At 41.3% G+C, this 25,467-nt stretch overlaps 1 protein-coding gene across 2 annotated transcripts in view; it reads right to left on the bottom strand.

Moving 5' to 3' along the window:
• Positions 1-25,467, bottom strand: part of LOC133541952 (transcription factor IIIB 90 kDa subunit-like) — a 277,169-nt gene that overhangs the window by 195,646 nt on the left and 56,056 nt on the right. For both annotated transcript variants that reach the window (XM_061885688.1, XM_061885689.1), the window contains exons 7-8: positions 16,620-16,769; positions 6-99 (exon numbers count right to left, since the gene is read on the bottom strand). In XM_061885688.1, coding sequence (XP_061741672.1) covers positions 6-99; positions 16,620-16,769 — 244 coding nt within the window. The remainder of the gene's footprint in view (positions 1-5; positions 100-16,619; positions 16,770-25,467) is intronic.

The raw sequence follows: 25,467 nt of genomic DNA, 5'->3' as shown, positions 1-25,467 counted from the left end.
CCCACCTTTTTTTTAGCGTGGTGTCGCACACTTTCACCACGTTTATGATTTCTTTGATGGTGCGCCGAAACTCGTGCATGCGAGCGGCCACCAGAAGAGCTGCAAACAAATGGAACAGCTAATTATTCCATATATCCACCCATTTTCTACCGCTTGTCCCTTTTTGGGGTTGCTGGAGCCTACCTCATCACATTCACACACGAGGGCCAATTTAGTGTTGCCAATCAACCTATCCCCAGGTGCGTGTCTTTGGAAGTGGGAGGAAGCCTAAGTACCTGGAGGGAACCCACGCAGTCACGGGGAGGACATGCAAACTCCACACGGAACGATCCCGAGCCCGGGATTGAACTCAGGACCTTCGTACTGTGAGGCACATGCACTAACCCCTGTAACACCGTGCTGCCCACAGCTAATTATTATTCAAGACAATTCAAATCAGCATTTGCATCCGGATTTGGTAGTTGAGATGAAAAATCACATACGTCAGCACACTTTAAAAGGAAGTGAAGTGAATTATATTTATATAGCGCTTTTCTCAAGTGACTCAAAGCGCTTTACATTGTGAAACCCAATATCTAAGTTGCATTTTTTTTTTTTTTTCAAACCAGTGGGGAAGCGCTGAAAAGTACAACATGGCTGACGGAGTGGGGGCCGACCACAAAACGACGCATCCTGAAGAGACGGTCAGAAAGCGGCTTAAAGATGGTAGCTAAAACCCACCATGACATGCCATGTAGACCAGTGGTCCCCAACCTTTTTTGTAGCTGCGGACCGGTCAACGCTTGATAATTTGTCCCGTGGCCCGGTGGGGAGGGGGGGATTTTTTTATTTTGTCATGAAAAAGGGAGTTTTTTGGGGTTTGTGCACTAGTTGTAAGTGTATCTTGTGTTTTCGTATGTTGATTTAATTTAAATATATATATATATATATATATATATATATATATATATATATATATATATATATCCATCCATCCATTTTCTACCGCTTATTCCCTTTCGGGGTTGCGGGGGGCGCTGGCGCCTAGCTCAGCTACAATCGGGCGGAAGGCAGGGTAAACCCTGGACAAGTCGCCACCTCATCGCAGGGCCAACACAGATAGACAGACAACATTCACACACTAGGGACCATTTAGTGTTGCCAATCAACCTATCCCCAGGTGCATGTCTTTGGAAGTGGGAGGAAGCCGGAGTACCCGGAGGGAACCCACGCATTCACGGGGAGAACATGCAAACTCCACACAGAAAGATCCCGAGCCTGGATTTGAACCCAGGACTGCAGGAACTTCGTATTGTGAGGCAGACGCACTAACCCCTCTGCCACCGTGGAGCCCATTATATATATATATATATATATATATATTTTTTTAATAAAAAATTATTCTGCGGTTGGAGACCACTGATGTAGACCCAATGATGTTCAACCAATAGAGAGGTCCGATAATGCATTTTTTGCCGATATCGTCCAACTCTTAATTACCGATTCCGATATCAACCGATATCATGTCATACACAGTCGTGGCATGAACACATTATTATGCCTCATTTTGTTGTGATGCCCCGCTGGATGCATTCAACAATGTAACAAGGTTTTCCAAAAAGAAATCAACTCAAGTCATGGGAAAAAAAATGCCAACATGGCACTGCTATATTTATTATTAAAGTCAAAAAGTGCATTATTTTTTTTAACATGCCTCAAAAAAGCAGCTTGGAATTTGAGTCATGCTCTCCATGAGAGAGCATGAGGAGGTTGGGGGTAGAGGGGTGTGTATATTGTAGCATGCTGCATGGGGTTCTGGGTATTTATTCTGTTGTGTTACGGTGCGGATGTTCCCCCGAAATGTGAATGTCATTCTTGTTTGGTGTGGGTTCACAGTGTGGCGCATATCTGTAACAGTGTTAAAGTTGTTTATACGGCCACCCTCAGTGTGACCTGTATGGTTGTTGACAAAGTATGCGTTGCATTCACTTGTGTGTGTGAAAAGCCATAGACATTACTGTATGTGACTGGGACGGCACGCAAAGGCAGTGTCTTTAAGGTTTATCGGCGCTCTTCACTTCTCCCTATGTCCGTGTACCACTCCGTACAGCGGCGTTTTAAAAAGTCATACTTTTAACTTCTTGAAACAGATATTGTTAATTTCCGATATTACATTTTAAAGCATTTATCGGCCAATAATGTCAGACTGCCGATATTATCGGACATCTCTATCAACCACTGTGGGAAAATATGCCATTTGTACCGTGGGAAAATATATAATTTCACCTAATTGGCCTAAAATAATATTTTTTGCAAACCAATAATTATAATCCGCAGGAAATGTGCCGTTGTTGAATGTCTGGCGATCGGCAGAGTGACCATGTAATAATCCTCCATATCAGCAATTGCCAGCTTTTCCTGTGGTGTTTGTCATATTTGGTCAATATACGCTAATGAGTGTCATTTGTTAACAATTTCTGTAGTGGTATTTTAAAATGCCACCCGAAACCTCCCTATGGGAGGTGTTTCGGGCACGTCCGACCGGCAGGAGGCCGCTGGGAAGACTCAGGACATGTTGGGAAGACTATGTCTCCCGGCTGGCCTGGGAACGCTTCGGGACGAAGTGGCTGGGGAGAGGGAAGTATGGGCTTCTCTGCTTAGGCTGCTGCCCCCGCTACCCAACCTCGGATAAGCAGAAGAAAATGGATGAACATGATTTGAAGAAAAAAAAAAAAAGTGCCTTGGCTCAGAAAAAGGTTGAAAAACAATGTAGACCACAAGGAAGTCAGGCCAGGCGATTTTGAGAAAAAAACCTACTTGGGATTTTTCTCTACAAAATTGCGATTCAATGTGCAGTTTTTATATATTACACATAAAACTCCATAAAACTGAGAAAATTAGTGAAGGAAATAATGTTACTATTAGACTATTAGTCATTCAACGTACATCCATCCATCATCTTCCGCTTATCCGAGGTCGGGTCGCGGGGGTAACAGCCTAAGCAGGGAAGCCCAGACTTCCCTATCTCCAGCCACTTCGTCCAGCTCTTCCCGGGGGATCCCGAGGCGTTCCCAGGCCAGCCGGGAGACATAGTCTTCCCAACGTGTCCTGGGTCTTCCCCGTGGCCTCCTGCCGACTGGACGTGCCCTAAACACCTCCCTAGGGAGGTGTTCGGGTGGCATCCTGACCAGATGCCCGAACCCACCTCATCTGGCTCCTCTCGATGTGAAGGAGCAGCGGCTTTACTTTGAGTTCCTCCCGGATGACAGAGCTTCTCACCCTATCTCTAAGGGAGAGGAAACTCATTTCGGCCGCTTGTACCCGTGATCTTGTCCTTTCGGTCATGACCCAAAGCTCATGACCATAGGTGAGGATGGGAACGTAGATCGACCGGTAAATTGAGAACTTTGCCTTCCGGCTCAGCTCCTTCTTCACCACAACGGATCGGTACAACGTCCGCATTACTGAAGACGCCGCACCGATCCGCCTGTCGATCTCACGATCCACTCTTCCCTCACTCATGAACAAGACTCCTTGGTACTTGAACTCCTCTACTTGGGGCAGGGTCTCCTCCCCAACCCGGAGATGGCACTCCACCCTTTTCAACATACATAACATATGTATGCCACACATTAGAAAACTAGACTGAAATCTTAAACTAATCAATAGTGCTTATATGTCATCATAATATATAATATTAATGGAGGTAACGATTTAAAATGATATGAACCTTTAGTTTTCATTACTGTAAAATTGTTTACCATTGTACTTTAATTGGAGGAAAAATAACTGTTATCCTAAAAAAATAAAATAAAAATGACTAATTTCTGTAAGCAAACATTTTGCTTAAATATGGAAATTTGAGCCATTATTGACATTTTATGAGGTCTCTTTAGTTTTGAAAAGTATCAAAATACATTTTGCTTCCAATGGACAACCCCAGCTCCCACCTAAAAACATTCCTACGTGGACCGGGCCTTAATGTGAGCTGAACATCTCACAATTTGACCCTGAACGCACCGCGTGAAGGAAAAAGGGGGACGTTTGAGCGTCTCAGGTGCAAGGCGACCACCCCCCAGAGCAGGGGTGCCCATTACGTCGATCGCGAGCTACCAGTCGACCGCGGGGGGTGTGTCAGTCGATCTCCAGCCAGGCTTTTAAAAAAAAATAGACCTAAAAATTAGTGATCATCAATCTTCACCAAGACGTCACTTAAATGACATTCACGGTACCGGAGGGTCTTGTGAGATGACGCTGGCTGCTGCAAGATCATTATTATTAAAATATGACCGAGAGGAAGGCGAGAAACACTTTTTATTTCAACAGACTCTCGCGCCGTACCTTCCGTCAAAACTCTAAAGGCCGACTGCACATTTCCTATCTTCACAATAAAAGCCCTGCTTCATGCTGCCTGCGCTAACTAAATACAGAGTCTCGGAAAACTGGCGTGGACAAGCGATCCCTCAGAAAGCTGGCGTGCACATCACTTGTGCACGCCAGCTTTCCGAGACTCTTATTTTGTTAGCGCAGGCAGCATGAAGCAGGGATTTTATTGTGAAGATAGGAAATGTGCAATCGGCCTTTAGAGTTTTGACGGAAGGGACGGCGCGAAAGTCTGTTGAAATAAAAAGTGTTTCTCGCCTTCCTCTCTGTCATTTTTTCATAATAATGAACTGGCAGCAGCCAGCGTCATCTCACAAGACCCTCGGGTGCCGTGAATGTCGATCAAGCAAGCTACGGAATTTGCCGCCAATGTTTTTCTTGTAAAGTGTATGGAAGCTGGATGAATTTGATGCCAAAAACCAACCACTTTCATGTGGTATTGTACAGAAAGGACAACTTTTTTTCTCCTCCATTTGAAAATGTGGGCGTTATCATCATTACTGTCTGATTCCAATCAATGCAAGTCATCAGAATCAGGTATCATTAAACACATTTAACTTGTTTACAAAAATGTCTCTTTCATAAGTAAATAAATATAAATGATATATATAAATGAGGTAGATCGCCTCGAGTTGGTCAATTGAAAAGTAGCTCGCCTGCAGAAAAAGTGTGGGCACCCCTGCCCCGGAGAAAACGAGCTTTAAGAAACACGACAAAGGGGAAGAGGCCTGCTAATATTATGCAAGGAGCGGCGCAGCCAGCCTTGAAGGAGAACACTTACATAACCTTCATTAGTGCGCCTGAGCTGCGGAGCCTGCTAAAAGATACATGCATGCTTTTTACTTCCACGCGCACGCTCCTCCGAGAGTGGAGTGGCGACTCCAATGCTCCAAACGACCACTTTCTCGCCAGCCGCCATCTCGGGAGCGTGCGCCTGTTCTGGCTTGTAAACAAACACAAACTTTTGCTCCCGGCCTGCGAGTGCCTCCGTCTGCATGATTAATGATTTAGGAACTAAACATTCAAAGCAGACCAGCACACACACACACACACACACACACACACACACACACACACACACACACACACACACACACACACACACACACACATACACGTGCACAAAGTGAAGGCAGAACTTTAAGATCAGGTAAGATAAGGTCGGCCAAACTAAACATGGAGCAGGAAACTTTGAGAGCTACAGAGTTTCCCATATGTGCTTTTAGGAAATAAATGTAGGACGTTTAAACCTTAACACAGCTCACACTGCCAGAGAATAAGAAGACATAGCAATGTTGCAAACTATATTTAGACAGGACACTAGTGCCTCAACTTAAAGGGGAACATTATCACCAGACCTATGTAAGCGTCAATATATACCTTGATGTTGCAGAAAAAAAGACCGTATATTTTTTTTAACCGATTTCCGAACTCTAAATGGGTGAATTTTGGCCAATTAAACGCCTTTCTGTTTATCACTCTTTTTGCGATGACGTCAGAACGTGACGTCTCCGAGGTAATACAGCCGCCATTTTCATTTTCAACACATTGCAAACATTGGGTCTCAGCTCTGTTATTTTCCGTTTTTTCGACTATTTTTTGGAACTTTGGAGACATCATGCCTCGTAGGTGTGTTGTCGGAGGGTGTAACAACACTAACAGGGAGGGATTCAAGTTGCACCACTGGCCCGAAGATGCCAAAGTGTCTCCCGCCAGACCCCCATTGAATGTGCTGGAGTGTCTCCACATTTTACCGGCGATGACAGACATGGCACAGAGATGTATGGATAACCTGCAGATGCATTTGCAACGATAAATTCAACGAGATCACAAAGGTGAGTTTTGTTGATGTTGACTTATGTGCTAATCAGACATATTTGGTCGCGGCGTGACTGCCAGCTAATCGATGCTAACATGCTACGCTAATCGACGCCAACATGCCATTTACCGGCGGTGCTAAAGCAGACATGGCACAGAGATGTATGGATAACCTGCAGATGCATTTGCAATGATAAAGTCAACGAATTTACAAAGGTGATTTTTGTTGATGTTGACTGCCAGCTAATTGAGGCTAACACACTACGCTAATCGACGCTAACATGCTATTTGCCGGCGGTGCTAAAGCAGACATGGCACAGAGATGTATGGATAACCTGCAGATGCATTTGCAACGATAAATTCAACGAGATCACAAAGGTGAGTTTTGTTGATGTTGACTTATGTGCTAATCAGACATATTTGGTCGCGGCGTGACTGCCAGCTAATCGATGCTAACATGCTACGCTAATCGACGCCAACATGCCATTTACCGGCGGTGCTAAAGCAGACATGGCACAGAGATGTATGGATAACCTGCAGATGCATTTGCAATGATAAAGTCAACGAATTTACAAAGGTGATTTTTGTTGATGTTGACTGCCAGCTAATTGAGGCTAACACACTACGCTAATCGACGCTAACATGCTATTTGCCGGCGGTGCTAAAGCAGACATGGCACAGAGATGTATGGATAACCTGCAGATGCATTTGCAACGATAAAGTCAACGAATTCACAAAGGTGATTTTTGTTGATGTTGACTGCCAGCTAATCGATGCCAACATGCTACGCTAATCGACGCCAACATGCTATTTACCGGCGGTGCTAAAGCAGACATGGCACAGAGATGTATGGATAACCTGCAGATGCATTTGCAACGATATTACGTTTCCTTCCACCCACATTTAATGCAAAAAAAAACACTTACCATTCGAAGGATTTAAGTTGCTCCAGTGTCAAAAGATGCGAAAGTCCTGATCGTTTAGTCCGCACATTTTACCGGCGATGCTAACGCAGCTATTCGGCCATGCTATGGCTATGAATAGCGTCAATAGCTATTCGCTCAATAGCTTCAGTTTCTTTTTCAATACTTTCATACTCCAACCATCTGTTTCAATACATGCGTAATCTGTTGAATCGCTTGAGTCGCTGAAATCCGAGTCTGAATCCGAGCTAATGTCGCTATATCTTGCTGTGGTATTCGCCATTGTTTGTTTACCTCGGCAGCACTGTGTGACGTCACAGGGAAATGGATAGTCGCATCGCAAATAGCGAAAATCAAGCACTTTAAAGCTTTTTTTTAGGGATATTCGGGGACCGGTAAAATTTTGAAAAAAACTTTTAAAAAATACAAGTATTATTAACCTGTGGAAAAAATTTGATATTTACCTCAGAAGATTGCATATTTTTTTTAATCTAAATTCTATTTGAAATGCCATTGATACTTTTTTCATTATTATTATTATTATTTGAAACTGGATTTTGCATGTCACTAAAGTTATATAAGCCTTGCTCGTTCAATATTTATTGCAAAACTTTTTGGGCTCCCTATTAAAAGGTTAATTTGTTCAACCTTGGCCCGCGGCTTCCATCCATCCATCCATTTTCTACCGCTTATTCCCTTTCGGGGTCGCGGGGGGCGCTGGCGCCTATCTCAGCTACAATCGGGCGGAAGGCAGGGTACACCCTGGACAAGTCGCCACCTCATCGCAGGGCCAACACAGATAGACAGACAACATTCACACACTAGGGCCAATTTAGTGTTGCCAATCAACCTATCCCCAGGTGCATGTCTTTGGAAGTGGGAGGAAGCTGGAGTACCCGGAGGGAACCCACGCATTCACGGGGAGAACATGCAAACTCCACACAGATTTGAACCCAGGACTGCAGGAACTTCGTATTGTGAGGCAGACGCACTAACCCCTCTGCCACCGTGAAGCCCTCCGTTTAAAATGTTGGCCCACTCTGTATTTGAGTTTGACACCCCTGGTTTAGGGGATCCTGCTTGTCGTGACGGAGCGGTTGTTGCTGGACACACGACGGACTCTCGGGAGAAGAAGGAGGGCCGCGTGCCTGGCGACCCTTTTCTGTCGAGGACGTGAAAATATCCACCTATTCGGAATTATGACAACAGGACATCTGCGGATTGGAGTGAGCGTTGCTCTGGTTTGTCGACAAATTGCAAGTTCAGAGTCTTCAAAGTACCCCAAAGCTGCCACAAATGATTGGAGGATGCGGGAAGAACTGTGGACACTCTTGTGATTTTGGATCACATCGGACTGTCTGCCCCGCAAGTTTGAGGACCAGTTGTAGACAATTTAGAGTGAAAAGCACATTTTATTTTCACTCGTAAACAAAACATTCTAACTTGGATTGTTTCCCTGGCTTCGAGACTCTCCCGAAGGACAGTGCGGCGAAGACACAACAAACTCCCTTCTTGTCTCTCATGGACACACTCCTGTTGTTGTTGACTTTGGACTAGCGATTGCACGACATCAAGTCCGCGGAACAGAGACACACTGCAGGCCTACGAACAAACATGCATCCACAAAAATATACGCCACACATACATACCCCACACCCATCAATCCAACGCCCTCGACGCATATCCCATAGGGGTGATGAAAGGATGGTCAGCGCCTGAGAGCTGCGGCCTACCCCCATGGCCCCGCACTCCCTTCCCTCTGTTGCTGGATATCTCAAAATGTCGTTTAATATGTATATGTACTTTGCTATGGAGGCTTTTTCCCCACTCCAGACTGGGCCCCCTTAGGAGCCCAGTCTAGATTGTATTTTTTTTACTCATCCTTCCCCAGTGTTTTACCTTTTTCCCCATCTTTTAGGGGGCGCCTACTGGCGACCCATCAGGTTTCCTGTTCTGTAACCCTGCACACTGTTTGTCTAATCTTGAACGGGTTTGTGCTGAAAACCAAGTTTTGTTGTAGTTGTGCAACAAATAAAATAAAGACCTATCCTGTCCTGTCCTCCCAGGGGGTGTTCAAGGGTGATGGGTCAAATGCAGGGAATAATTTTGCCACACCGAGTGTGTGTGTGTGTGTGTGTGTGTGTGTGTGTGTGTGTGTGTGTGTGTGTGTGTGTGTGTGTGTGTGTGTGTGTGTGTGTGTGTGTGTATGTGTTTGTGTGTGACAATCACTGGTACTTTAACTTTAACCAAAGTCCCAAACATCATGCATTAAAAGTCAAAAAGACCAACCCTTTTTCCTTTTTTAGGCCTGTGGCACATTTTACAAAAAAAAACCCTGCAAAATTTAAAGAATATAGTAAAAAGACAGTGCAAGAATAAAAAAGTGATGCAAAAATGTGTCTTATAAGTGTATGTATAGTTAGTTTGTTAGTCTTTAGAAAATGAAATGTACCGTGTTTTTCGGATTATAAGTCCCAGTTTTTTTTTCTGAAACGACTTATGTGTGAAATTATTAACACATTACCGTAAAACAGTGGTTCTCAACCTTTTTTCAGTGAACATTTTTTTTAGTTCAAGTACCCCCTAATGAGAGCACAGCATTTTTGGTTGAAAAAAAAGAGATAAAGAAGTAAAATACAGCACTATGTCATCAGTTTCTGATTTATGAAATTGTATAACAGTGCAAAACATTGCTCATTTGTAGTGGTCTTTCTTGAACTTTTTGGAAAAATATATAATAAAAATATGTTTAAAAAAATATATAAAAATAAACTAAAAACTTGTTGAAAAATAAACAAGTGATTCAATTGTAAATAAAGATTTCTAAACATACTATAATCATCAACTTAAAGTGCTCTCTTTGGGGATTGCAATAGAGATCCATCTAGATTCATGAACTTAATTCTAAACATTTCTTCACAAAATAAGAAATCTTTAACATCAATATTTATGGAACATGTCCACAAAAAAATGTAGCTGTCGACACTGAATATTGCATTGTTGCATTTCTTATCACAGTTTATGAACTTACATTCATATTGTGTTGAAGTATCATTCAATAAATACATTTATAAAGGATTTTTGCTATTTTTAAAAAAAAAATCTCACGTACACTTAGTCATACCTTCAAGTACCCCCATTTGAGAACCACTGCCGTAAAACATCAAATAATATTATTTATGAATGAATGAAATACGTTTATTTCGGTCATATAATCAATCAACCATTTTGTGTGATCAGTTTAACAGTACCGGTTATACATAAACAATCATACACATACACACAAAAAAGAAAAAAAAAATTGACCGAAAAAGGAATAGGCTGAAGCCAAAGCTTATATTTGCCTATCCTATACTCCATCTATCCATCCATCTATCCATCCATCATCATCCGCTTATCCGAGGTCGGGACGCGGGGGCAGCAGCCTAAGCAGGGAAACCCAGACTTCCCTCTCCCCAGCCACTTCGTCTAGCTCTTCCCGGGGGATCCCGAGGCGTTCCCAGGCCAGCCGGGAGACATAGTCTTCCCAACGTGTCCTGGGTCTTCCCCGTGGACTCCTACCGGTTGGACGTGCCCTAAACACCTCCCTAGGGAGGCGTTCGGGTGGCATCCTGACCAGATGCCCTATCCTATACTTTCACTGAAAATTAGATTGCCTGGAACATCAACGTTAAAAAAAAATCAATGGGTTGAAAGTAATTGTTACTACAGGGTTTCCCACACATTTATTTATTCGTGGCGGCCCGCCACAAAAGAATTAAGGCCACCACAAATAAAATAAAAAACTATTTAAAAAATGATATATATATATATATATATATATATATATATATATATATATATATATTTTTTTTTTTTTTTTTTTTTTTTTTTTTCCGGCTTTTGACTCGCTCGACCGCTGGATCGGTTCGCAGCCGAGTGTGAAGCGACCGGAATGAGAATCAGCACCTCCAAGTCCGAGTCCATGGTTCTCGCCCGGAAAAGGGTGGAATGCCATCTCCGGGTTGGGGAGGAGACCCTGCCCCAAGTGGAGGAGTTCAAGTACCTAGGAGTCTTGTTCACGAGTGGGGGAAGAGTGGATCGTGAGATCGACAGGCGGATCGGTGCGGCGTCTTCAGTAATGCGGACGTTGTATCAATCCGTTGTGGTAAAGAAGGAGCTGAGCCGGAAGGCAAAGCTCTCAATTTACCGGTCGATCTACGTTCCCATCCTCACCTATGGTCATGAGCTTTGGGTCATGACCGAAAGGATAAGATCACGGGTACAAGCGGCCGAAATGAGTTTCCTCTCCCTTAGAGATAGGGTGAGAAGCTCTGCCATCCGGGAGGAACTCAAAGTAAAGCCGCTGCTCCTTCACATCGAGAGGAGCCAGATGAGGTGGTTCGGGCATCTGGTCAGGATGCCACCCGAAAGCCTCCCTAGGGAGGTGTTTAGGGCACGTCCAACCGGTAGGAGGCCACGGGGAAGACCCAGGACACGTTGGGAAGACTATGTCTCCCGGCTGGCCTGGGAACGCCTCGGGATCCCCCGGGAAGAGCTAGACGAAGTGGCTGGGGAGAGGGAAGTCTGGGTTTCCCTGCTTAGGCTGTTGCCCCCGCGACCCGACCTCGGATAAGCGGAAGATGATGGATGGATGGACTAGCTCGACCGCTCATAAAAGCAATGGGACTCTGTCTGTGAATGGAGCTTGTAGTTACATATTATATAAATATGTACATTAAGTGTTGTAATTATATTCCAACTCCGCGTTCTTCTTGGGCATCGCCGCCGCTGCCTCCCCCCTCCCCAGCCCCTCCATTCAGCCAAATGCCCCCCGCCCCCCGACCACACCACCACAAATAGATGCCTGACCTGTGGGAAACACTGTACTATATTTTATCATTTTTAATTATTTCACCTTTCAAGGTTTTCTTAAACCTTACTAAATAAGTGCATGTCTTCAACTCACCACTAAACTTGTTCCACCATTTAACCCCTAAAGCTGAAATACAATTGTATTTTATATGTGTTCTTGCTTTATCTATTTCAAAAATCAACATCCCCCGTGAATTATAGTTTTCGCTCATTCATCTACATGCTGCCGCTAGGTGACATCATACGCAAATACGGTGTTAGCTTTCACTGTTATGCTGATGACACCCAACTCTACATGCCCCTAAAGCTGACCAACACGCCGGACTGTAGTCAGCTGGAGGCGTGTCTTAATGAAATTAAACAATGGATGCCCGCTAACTTTTTGCAACTCAACACCAAAAAAACGGAAACGCTGATTATCGGTCCTGCTAGACACCGAACTCTATTTAATAATACAACTCTAACATTTGACAACCAAACAATTATACAAGGCGACACGGTAAAGAATCTGGGTATTATCTTCGACCCAACTCTCTCCTTTGAGGCACACATTAAAAGCGTTACTAAAACGGCCTTCTTTCATCTCCGTAATATCGCTAAAATCCGCTCCATTCTGTCCACTAAAGACGCTGAGATCATTATCCATGCGTTTGTTACGTCTCGTCTCGATTACTGTAACGTATTATTTTCGGGTCTCCCCATGTCTAGCATTAAAAGATTACAGTTGGTACAAAATGCGGCTGCTAGACTTTTGACAAGAACAAGAAAGTTTGATCACATTACGCCTGTACTGGCTCACCTGCACTGGCTTCCTGTGCACTTAAGATGTGACTTTAAGGTTTTACTACTTACGTATAAAATACTACACGGTCTAGCTCCATCCTATCTTGCCGATTGTATTGTATCATATGTCCCGGCAAGAAATCTGCGTTCAAAGGACTCCGGCTTATTAGTGATTCCCAAAGCCCAAAAAAAGTCTGCGGGCTGTAGAGCTTTTTCATTTCGGGCTCCAGTACTCTGGAATGCCCTCCCGGTAACAGTTCGAGATGCCACCTCAGTAGAAGCATTTAAGTCTCACCTTAAAACTCATTTGTATACTCTAGCCTTTAAATAGACTCCCTTTTTAGACCAGTTGATCTGCCGTTTCTTTTCTTTTTCTTCTATGTCCCACTCTCCTTTGTGGAGGGAGTCCGGTCCGATCCGGTGGCCATGTACTGCTCGCCTGTGTATCGGCTGGGGACATCTCTGCGCTGCTGATCCGCCTCCGCTTGGGATGGTTTCCTGCTGGCTCCGCTGTGAACGAGACTCTCGCTGCTGTGTTGGATCCGCTTTGGACTGGACTCTCGCGACTGTGTTGGATCCATTATGGATTGAACTTTCACAGTATCATGTTAGACCCGCTCGACATCCATTGCTTTCCTCCTCTCCAAGGTTCTCATAGTCATCATTGTCACCGATGTCCCACTGGGTGTGAGTTTTCCTTGCCCTTATGTGGGCCTACCGAGGATGTCGTAGTGGTTTGTGCAGCCCTTTGAGACACTAGTGATTTAGGGCTATATAAGTAAACATTGATTGATTGATCTCATTCACTTAAGAGACTAGGCGTATATCAGACATCGTCACGCACACACGTCAACCAATACAAATTTGGCAGGTGAAGGCAGAAGTGCATGGTGAAAAAAAAGATGCTACCTGCTACTACTTCCGTATCTATTAGAAATTGATCATTTCAACATTGGATGGATGGACAAACCATGGGCTTCAGTGACAACCGAAACCCATGGAAAGGCTGGAATAATAGGAACTGCAACTGAGGATGACTCTGACGTAAGCGACGTACGGATAGAAGAGGAAGCGGCGCATTGTCTACTTTTGGAGTTGGCAGAGTTGTTTAGAAGCGACACCGAGGAAGATGTCATGGGATTTAGCGATTAGGAGTGACAGATTGTTTAGATTTAGACTTCCTTTTTCTTGTCATTCAAATTTGAACTTTACAGTACAAATAAGAACAAAAATTTGTGGCATTAGCTCTTGGTAGAGCAGGATAAAAAAAAAAGCAATAAGGTGCAGATATAAATATATAGATTACTGTACAGACAAATACATTTCACTCGCGTCCATGTTTATGGATGTATGTTATATTGTCTTTTTTATTCCAGCGAGTTAATCCATTTTGGGGGGAGTTGAAGGGATAATTTAATTATGATGCGTTCAAGAGGCTGTTACAGAACCTGGAGGTTCTGCTACGGAGGCTGCGGAACCTCTTCCTAGAGTCCAGCAGTGAAAACAGTCTTTGGTGGGGGTGGGAGGAGTCTTTGCAGATTTTCTGAGCCCTGGTCTTGTTTGGTAAACTTATAGCATGTTCTATATGTTATAGTTATTTGAATGTTTCTTACCATAATATGTTAGGTTAACATACCAGGCACCTTCTCAGTTGGTTATTTATGCCTCATATAACGTACACTTATTCAGCCTGTTGTTCACTATTCTTTATTTTTTTAAATTGCCTTTCAAATGTCTATTCTTGGTGTTGAGTTTTATCAAATAAATTTCACCAAAAAATGCGACTTATACTCTAGTGCGACTTACAGATGTCTTGTTCCTTCTTTATTATGCATTTTCGGCCGGAGCGATTTATAATCCGAAAAATAAGATACATGCATCATGGCTAATAACACAAATTAAACAATGACATCGTCACCACAAATAGATTGCAGTCCTATGGTTAGACTGTTCAATGTTTAATAAGGTTGCCTCTGTGATACACAACTACCGTATTTTTCGGACTATAAGTCGCAGTTTTTTTTCATAGTTTGGCCGGGGGTGCGACTTATACTCAGGAGCGACTTATGTGTGAAATTATTAACACATTACCGTGAAATATCAAATAATATTATTTCGCACATTCACGTAAGAGACTAGACGTATAGGCTTTAATCGGATTTAGCAATTATGAGTGACAGATTGTTTGGTAAACATATAGCATGTTCTATATGTTATAAATAAATAATAAATGGGTTGTACTAATATAGCGCTTTTCTACCTTCAAGGTACTCAAAGCGCTTTGACACTACTTCCACATTTACCCATTCACACACACATTTACACACTGATGGAGGGAGCTGCCATGCAAGGCGCTAACCGGCACCCATCAGGAGCAAGGGTGAAGTGTCTTGCTCAGGACACAACGGACGTGACGAGATTGGTACTAGGTGGGGATTGAACCAGGGACACTTGGGTTGCGCACGGCCACTCTTCCACTGCGCCACGTCATCCCTTACCTTTACGTAATTGGTTATAGTTACTAATAACTATACTAATAACTTTTTTTTATTATTATTTTTTTTTTTAATTGTATTTTAATCTTTTATTCTTTTCTCCCACCCCCCGTTTACCTGTATGTCATCTTTTTTGTAAGGGGCGCTGGAAGCCGGCAGACCCGTCAGCGATCCTGTTCTGTCTCCCTGTAATGTTTGTCTGATCTTGAATGGGATTGTGCTGAAAATTGTAATTTTCCTGAAGGAACTCTCCTGACGGAATAAATAAAGTACTATCTAATCTAATCTAATTACCACTCCCCAAAAGTAATTGAGTTAGTTACCTCATTGTAAGAGTAACTAGTTACTTTGCAAAGTGAGTGAGGCGTTATTTTTTATTTTGTTATTTTATACACTATTATGTTTGATACCTTTTAATTTCATATACATTTATATTAACTGATCAAACACTGAATACAGTAATTTAGAACATTTGGCCTTTATCTGAATAGATTGTACTGTACCGTACAATATGCATGTAAATGTATAAAAACATTCTGTATATTATCATTTAATACTGAAAATACAAAACCAGAACGGTACCAAAAATGTACACTTGGGTAAAAGGACACAAAGGAGCCTAACCCAGCTGCATTTGGGTGGATCGCGGGGTATTCAGTGAGGTAAGATGAATTAAATGCGCTGAGAGTTCATTGCTTCTGCCAAATGAATTGCACTGAGTGGAGCGGACCACCACTCTAGTTATTTGAATGTTTCTTACCATAATATGTTAGGTTAACATACCAGGCACCTTCTCAGTTGGTTATTTATGCCTCATAAAACGTACACTTATTCAGCCTGTTGTTCACTATTCTTTATTTATTTTAAATTGCCTTTCAAATGTCTATTCTTGCTGTTGAGTTTTACCAAATAAATTTCACCCAAAAATGCGACTTATATGTTTTTTTCCTTCTTTATTATGCATTTTCGGCAGGTGCGACTTATAATACGAAAAATACTTTAGTTAAAAAGTAATAAACATTTGTCGCATTTGCTTTATGACACTGCGTATTTTCAAGTGAAGTGAACTATATTTATATGGCGCTTTTTCTCTAGTGACTCAAAGCGCTTTACATAGTGAAACCCAATATCTAAGTTACATTTAAACCAGTGTGGGTGGCACTGGGAGCAGGTGGGTAAAGTGTCTTGCCCAAGGACACACCGGCAGTGACTAGGATGGCAGAAGCGGGGATCGAACCTGCAACCCTCAAGTTGCTGGCACGGCCACTCTACCAACCGAGCTATACCGCCCCAACGCTCCGCCATGGCGTTAGATTCTAATGACCAACAGGTGAGGGTAATATCCGGATTGGGCCCAAGACTCCCATATTTGCTTGAGTGGTACCTGCGCCACAGAGTCCGGAGGGCCTTCGTCCAGTGTGCATCCAGTCCCTCTTCATCCTCTGCACCAGCCTCAGCGCAGTCATGGACACGTCGTGGTTTTTCTCGCCGAATTCCAGCAGCTGGGCGAAGCGTGGAATGTAAAGGCACGGGTCTGGGTGAGACACAAGTCCACGTTTAGTTTGGTTCCACGAGCGAGAGGCCGCCAGGTGAACTATATACACATATATACATACACACATATACACATATATAGATACACACTTATATATACATATATATACATATATACAGTGGGGCAAAAAAGTATTTAGTCAGCCACCGATTGTGCAAGTTCATCCATCCATCCATCATCTTCCGCTTATCCGAAGTCGGGTCGCGGGGGCAACAGCCTAAGTAGGGAAACCCACACTTCCCTCTCTCCAGCCACTTCGTCTAGCTCTTCCCAGGGGATCCCGAGGCGTCCCCAGGCCAGCCGGGAGACATAGTCTTCCCAACGTGTCCTGGGTCTTCCCCGTGGCCTCCTACCGGTTGGACGTGCCCTAAACACCTCCCTAGGGAGGCGTTCGGGTGGCATCCTGACCAGATGCCCGAACCACCTCATCTGGCTCCTCTCGATGTGAAGGAGCAGCGGCTTTACTTTGAGTTCCTCCCGGATGGCAGAGCTTCTCACCCTATCTCTAAGGGAGAGGAAACTCATTTCGGCCGCTTGTACCCGTGATCTTATCCTTTCGGTCATGACCCAAAGCTCATGACCATAGGTGAGGATGGGAACGTAGATCGACCGGTAAATTGAGAGCTTTGCCTTCCGGCTCAGCTCCTTCTTCACCACAACAGATCGATACAACGTCCGCATTACTGAAGACGCCGCACCGATCCGCGTGTCGATCTCACGATCCACTCTTCCCTCACTCGTGAACAAGACTCCTAGGTACTTGAACTCCTCCACTTGGGGCAGGGTCCTCCTCCCCAACCCGGAGATGGCACTCCACCCTTTTCCGGGCGAGAACCATGGACTCGGACTTGGAGGTGCTGATTCTTATTCCGGTCGCTTCACACTCGGCTGCGAACCGATCCAGCGAGAGCTGAAGATCCCGGTCAGATGAAGCCAACAGGACCACATCATCTGCAAAAAGCAGAGACCTAATCCTGCGGTCACCAAACCGGAACCCCTCAACGCCTTGACTGCGCCTAGAAATTCTGTCCATAAAAGTTATGAACAGAATCGGTGACAAAGGACAGCCTTGGCGGAGTCCAACCCTCACTGGAAACGTGTTCGACTTACTGCCGGCAATGCGGACCAAGCTCTGGCACTGATCATACAGGGAACGGACCGCCCCAATAAGACAGTCCGATTGTGCAAGTTCTCCCACTTAAAATGATGACAGAGTGATATAAAACATGACTATTGATATTGGAGTATACGTTCTCACGCAGTTGCTTTTTAGCTGCGGGCATTACACTACAGGCTCTTCTCACTCCTTCTTGTCTCTCCTTCTCACAGACAGCAAGCGCACATTCTTACATACGTCACATACTTATACGCCCTCGCGGGGCAGAGAAGTAGCAGCGAGGGTAACATTAGCTGTGTTGCGAGTCGTGATACGAGAGAAAGAAGGTGCGAATCTGGTAAAAAAATGAAGGAAGAATTCCTTTCCAAGAAAAACAGCAGGGGGTCCATCGTCTGGCGGTGGTTTGGCTTCAAGTGGGAATATGTCAAACAGACAACCCTAATTTGTCGAGTGTGGGGCCAAAGTGTTGCTACAAAAAGTAGCATTACTGCTAATATGTAGCATCATTTGAAAAGTCACCTGCTAGAGCGTACTTGTTCAACAGCCATACAAGTCACAGTGAGGGTGACCGTATAAACAACTTTAACACTGCTACAAATATGCGCCACACTGTGAACCCACACCAAACAAGAATGACAAACCCTTTTTGGGAGAATTTCCGCACCCTAACACAACTTAAACGCAAGAGAACAAATACCCAGAACACCTTGAAGGGCTACAATGTACAACACATCAACCGACGCAAGTAGGGAGGGTGGGGTGTGGGGGGTTGGTGGTAGCAGGGGTGTGCATATTGTAGCGTCCCGGAAGAGTTAGGTATTCTGGGTAATTGTGCTGGTGTGTTTATGTTGTGTTACGATGCGGATGTTCTCCCGAAATGTGTTTGTCAGTCTTGTTTGGTGTGGGTTCACAGTCTGGCACATTTTTGTAACAGTGTTAAAAGTTTTTTTTTTACGGCCACCCTTATGCTAGAGAATGAAGAGGGCTTACTACGCATTTCAACATCTCCGTTCGGTGCCACACTATTTCAACATCAACACCGTATCAAAAAAATAGTGAACAACATAAAGAATTAACGTCCGCAGTAACCTACCACATAGCCATTTAATTTCCTATTATGCAGCTCATTTTTATTTCACACTTATTGAAATATCTTGTGTGACATCATGCACAAACGTGCACTTTATTTGTTTTAAACTATTGTTCTGGCGTTCTGTACAAAAGGAGCACTTTAATTTAGTGTTTTGATGTCATTTGCATGTTCTCCCCGCGAATGCGTGGGTTCCCTCCGGGTACTCCGACTTCCTCCCACTTCCAAAGACATGCACCTGGGGATAGGTTGATTGGCAACACTAAATTGGCCCTAGTGTGTGAATGTGAGTGTGAATGTTGTCTGTCTATCTGTGTTGGCCCTGTGATGAGGTGGCGACTTGTCCAGGGTGTACCCCGCCTTCCGCCCGATTGTAGCTGAGATAGGCGCCAGCGCCCCCCGCGACCCCAAAAGGGAACAAGTGGTAGAAAATGGATGGATGGATGTCATCTTAGTGACATCATGCACAAAAGTGCACTAATAGCTTGTTTTAAAATGTCTCTGACAATCTTGCACTTTCTGTTTTGAAATGACATGAATGTTTGTGCCACTGCTTAATAACTGTTTAATAAATACACTTTTGGTCAATTGACTTAGTTGGGATTTCCTTCTCTGCATGAAAGTTTAAAATGAGCATCTATTAATGCAGTATGAGGAAGAATGTTTTAATGTAGACACATAGAATCATCATACTGCTGTGATTATATGCATCAAGTGTTCGTTCAAGGCTAAGGCAAAATATCGAGATATATATCGTGTATCGTGACATGGCCTAAAAATATCGAGATATTTAAAAAAAGGCCATATCGCCCAGCCCTATAATGGGGGATGTGAACAGTCACTAAAAAGATCAGATTTGACACACACACACAAAAAAAAAAATCGGCTTTCAAGTGCATCCCGTTTCCAGTGGCCGGCTACTAATTGGCGCCACTTGGGACGCAAGGATTAACATTTTAGTTTAAGTGCACTCAGCAGCTTCGCGTGTCGTCAGCTGGCAGGATGGAGGAGGACAAGTCTCCTCTTCAAAGCTGCACGTGAACACTGTGGCAGGAATGACGGCGACGGGGAGGAAAAGTCATCGCATGCTTCTGACTGTGAAAACAATTTCAGACTATTTGACTCCCTTTAAAATCCACTTGCTGGGGGAATCAAACTGGAGTCTAAATTTAGGGGGGGGGGGGGGGGGGGGGGCGAACTCTTTCTCTCGGAGACGAAAAGGAGAGTTTGACGACAACGGAGTCGAATAACTTTGAAGTCATCGGCTGCATGCCCAGCCAGCTGGTAATAAGATCCAGACTGATCCCTTCCCCCGCTGCACCACGCAACCATACTTGTGCGCCGCTGCTTTTTCTGCTCGCCACTGAGTCACACGCCACGTCTAACCGAATACGAGCCATTAGGGAAGGAATCCTCGTTTGGCAACATCGATACACAAGACACAACATGAAGTGTGACTTCTTCCCTTCAAACTGGCGACGCAGGAATAATGAAGTCAAGTGTTGAAGCTGCCACCCTTTAACGCTTGGAACCTGCAAAGGACTTTTGGTTTGTTTTTCTTTACATGTATTTTTAGGTGCAGCATGTGGATTAAATCAGGAATGGAAAACACAAAATATCACGGATAGAATTTCCATCAAGGAAAAGAAGCTGACTTTAGAGAGGAAATACACTTTTTGGGGGTTTTGCCTGCCGTTCACAATCCTTACAAGAAACCAAAACAGGTCTTTTTTTTTTTTTTTTTTTTTTTTTAGGATTTTAAAGACAAAAAAAACGTTTGAAAGATGCGGCTGATGGACCCTTCAAAGCCTCTAAGACAACTTCATAACACTCCAATGTACAATATACACACTGCAATATATATATATATATATATATACATATATATATATATACATATATATATATATATATATATATATATATATATATATATATATTAACAATATGTACAATATACACACTGCAATTATATATATAATGTAGTAGCAGACACCTTCATAATAACAAGTAATAAGTACAATATACACACTGCAAGTATATTTATATATATAATGTAGTAACAGACACCTTCATAATAACAAGTAATAAGTACAATAAACACACTGCAAGTATATTTATATATATAATGTAGTAACAGACACCTTCATAATAACAATATGTACAATATACACACTGCAATTATATATACATAATGTATTAACAGACACCATAATAACAAGTAATATGTACAATATACACACTGCAAGTATATTTATATATATATAATGTAGTAACAGACACCTTCATAATAACAAGTAATATGTACAATATATACATTGCAAGTATATTTATATATATATAATGTAGTAACAGACACCTTCATAATAACAAGTAATATGTACAATATATACATTGCAAGTATATTTATATATATATAATGTAGTAACAGACACCTTCATAATAACAAGTAATATGTACAATATACACATTGCAAGTATATTTATATATATAATGTAGTAACAGACACCTTCATACTAACAAGTAATATGTACAATATACACACTGCAAGTATATTTATATATATAATGTAGTAACAGACACCTTCATAATAACAAGTAATATGTACAATATATACATTGCAAGTATATTTATATATATAATGTAGTAACAGACACCTTCATAATAAGTAATATGTACAATATACACACTGCAAGTATATTTATATATATAATGTAGTAACAGACACCTTCATAATAACAATATGTACAATATACACACTGCAATTATATATACATAATGTAGTAACAGACACCTTCATAATAACAAGTAATATGTGCAATATACACACTACAAGTATATTTATATATATAATGTAACAGACACCTTCATAATAACAAGTAATATGTACAATATATACATTGCAAGTATATTTATATATATAATGTAGTAACAGACACCTTCATAATAACAAGTAATATGTACAATATACACATTGCAAGTATATTTATATATATAATATAGTAACAAACACCTTCATATAGTAATATGTACAATATACACACTGCAATTATATATACGTAATGTATTAACAGACACCTTCATAATAACAAGTAATATGTACAATATACACACTGCAAGTATATATACATAATGTAGTAACAGACACCTTCATAATAACAAGTAATATGTGCAATATACACACTGCAAATATATTTATATATATAATGTAGTAACAGACACCTTCATAATAACAAGTAATATGTACAATATACACACTGCAATTATATATACATAATGTATTAACAGACACCTTCATAATAACAAGTAATATGTACAATATACACACTGCAAGTATATATACATAGATAGATAGATAGATAGATAGATAGATAGATAGATAGATAGATAGATAGATAGATAGATAAACTTTATTGATTCCTTCAGGAGAGTTCCCTCAGGAAAATTAAAAAGGTACAATATACAAACATAACAAAATATGTACAATATACACACTGCAAGTATATATATATATATATATATATATATATACATATATATATATATATATAATGTAGTAACACCTTTATAACAATATGTAATATGTAATATATACACACTGCAAGTATATATATAATGTAGTAACAGACACCTCCATAAAAATATGTAATATGAACAATATACACAATCGAAATGTACATAAAATGTAGTAACAGACATATTCATAACAATATGTAATATGTTATATCTGAACACTGAAAATGGAGTGCTAACCCAAATAAACCGGAAAAAATTGTGCCCCATTGAGTGAGTCACACTTTAATATCGATCATGTCACGCGCAGCACGTAATGCATGTTAGTACAACAGTATGTGTATATGTATGTTCGTACAGTGAATGTATATGTACATGTATGTGTATATGTATGTTCGTACAGTGAATGTATACTGTATGTACATGTATGTGTATATGTATGTTTGTACAGTGAATGTATACTGTATGTACATGTATGTGTATATGTATGTTCGTACAGTGAATGTATACTGTATGTACATGTATGTGTATATGTATGTTCGTACAGTGAATGTATATGTACATGTATGTGTATATGTATGTTCGTACAGTGAATGTATATGTACATGTATGTGTATATGTATGTTCGTACAGTGAATGTATACTGTATGTACATGTATGTGTATATGTATGTTTGTACAGTGAATGTATACTGTATGTACATGTATGTGTATATGTATGTTTGTACAGTGAATGTATATGTACATGTATGTTTGTCCAGTGAATGTATATGTACTTGTATGTGTATATGTATGTTCGTACAGTGAATGTATACTGTATGTACATGTATGTGTATATGTATGTTTGTACAGTGAATGTATACTGTATGTACATGTATGTGTATATGTATGTTTGTACAGTGAATGTATATGTACTTGTATGTGTATATGTATGTTTGTACAGTGAATGTATATGTACATGTATGTGTATATGTATGTTTGTACAGTGAATGTATATGTACTTGTATGTGTACATGTATGTTTGTACACTGAATGTATATGTATACAGTGAATGTAGATGTACAGTATGCATATATGTGTAGCACTTTTTAAAATGTATTAGTACCGGTGTACCATACAACCCTATAATATTTACATGTATATAATCCATTAGCATACTATTCTTGGCTTTATCTTCTAGACCAGTGGTTCTCAACTTTTTTTCAGTGATGTACCCCTTGTGAAATTTTTTTTAAATCAAGTACCACCTAATCAGAGCAAAACGTTTTTGGTTGAAAAAAAGAGATAAAGAAGTAAAATACAGCACTATGTCATCAGTTTCTGATTTATTAAATTGTATAACAGAGCAAAATATTGCTCATTTCAAGTGGTCTTTCTTGAACTATTTGGAAAAAGAGATATAAAAACAACAAAAAACTTGGTGAAAAATAAACAAGTGATTCAATTATAAATAAAGATTTCTACACATAGAAGTAGTCATCAACTTAAAGTGCCCTCTTTGGGGATTGTAATAGAGATCCATCTGGATTCATGAACTTAATTCTAAAACATTTCTTCACAAAAAAGAAATCTTTAACATCAATATTTATGGAACATGTCCACAAAAAGATCTAGCTGTCAACAATGAATATTGCATTGTTGCATTTCTTTTCACAGTTTATGAACTTACATTCATATTTTGTTGGAAGTATTATTCAATAAATATATTTATAAAGTATTTTTGAATTGTTGCTATTTTTAGAACATTTAAAAAAAAAAATCTCACGTACCCCTTGGCATACCTTCAAGTACCCTCAGGGGTACGCATACCCCCATTTGAGAACCACTGTTCTAGACTGTACTCTCACCTTATAAAGAATTGCACAAAATTCCATTGAATAGCTATTATTTACTACCATGAATTGATTAGGCCCTGCGATGAGGTGGCGACTTGTCCAGGGTGTACTACGCCTTCCGCCCGAATGCAGTTGAGATAGGCACCAGCGAACCCCCCGCGACCCCAAGAGGGACAAGCGGTAGAGAATTGATGGTTCAAGGTTTAAGGTTTATTTTTTCACATGCAGACTACACCACAGTGAAATGGTTTTTCTTCAATGCTCTTCAGATAATGCGTACAGTAGGATCCATGGATGGATGGATTAACGTGAAAACCAACTTAAACAAGTTGAAAAACTTATTCTGGTGTTACCATTAAAGGCCTACTGAAAGCCACTACTACCCACTACTGATAGTTTATATATCAATGATGAAATATTAACATTGCAACACATGCCAATACGGCCTTTTTAGTTTACTAAATTGCAATTTTCAATTTTCCAGGAGTTTTGTCTTGAAAACGTTGTGTAATGATGACATGTACGCAACACGTCACGGGTTTTTAGGAAATATAAGCCCTGCACACACACACACAGCTAAAAGTTGTCTGCTTTAACGGCATAATTACACAGTATTTTGGACATCTGTGTTGTTGAATCTTTTGCAATTTGTTCAATTAATATCGGAGAAGTCACATCAAAAGATGGAGTTGGGAAGCTTTAGCCTTTAGCCACACAAACACACGGTGATTCCTTGTTTAAAATTCACGGAGGTGAAACTTTATTATGGATCACAGCGGACATGGATCACGACGGAATGTCAACCAGTAGGTTTCGGTGAAAAAATTGTGGTTAAAAAGTCGCTTCTTACCGGAGAAAAGCTGAGCTTGTGCCGTCGACTTCCCTGAGACACTTCGCGTCAACACCCGGCCGTGGACGTACACTTCCGACTATCAGGTACTGTTAAACTCACTAAAACACTAGCAACACAATAGAAAGATAAGGGATTTCCCAGAATTACCCTAGTAAATGTGTCTAAATTAAACATATGCAATCGCGTTTTTTGTGTGTTTTTTTCCTAGTCCGTCGCTATCAATATCCTCAAACACGAATCTTTCATCCTCGCTCAAATTACTGGGGAAAT

The sequence above is a fragment of the Nerophis ophidion genome, linkage group LG24, assembly GCF_033978795.1.
Source record: "Nerophis ophidion isolate RoL-2023_Sa linkage group LG24, RoL_Noph_v1.0, whole genome shotgun sequence".
NCBI lineage: Eukaryota > Metazoa > Chordata > Actinopteri > Syngnathiformes > Syngnathidae > Nerophis > Nerophis ophidion.
The sequence above is the reverse complement of the archived record's forward strand: the minus strand, read 5'-3'. Positions and strand labels throughout refer to the sequence as shown.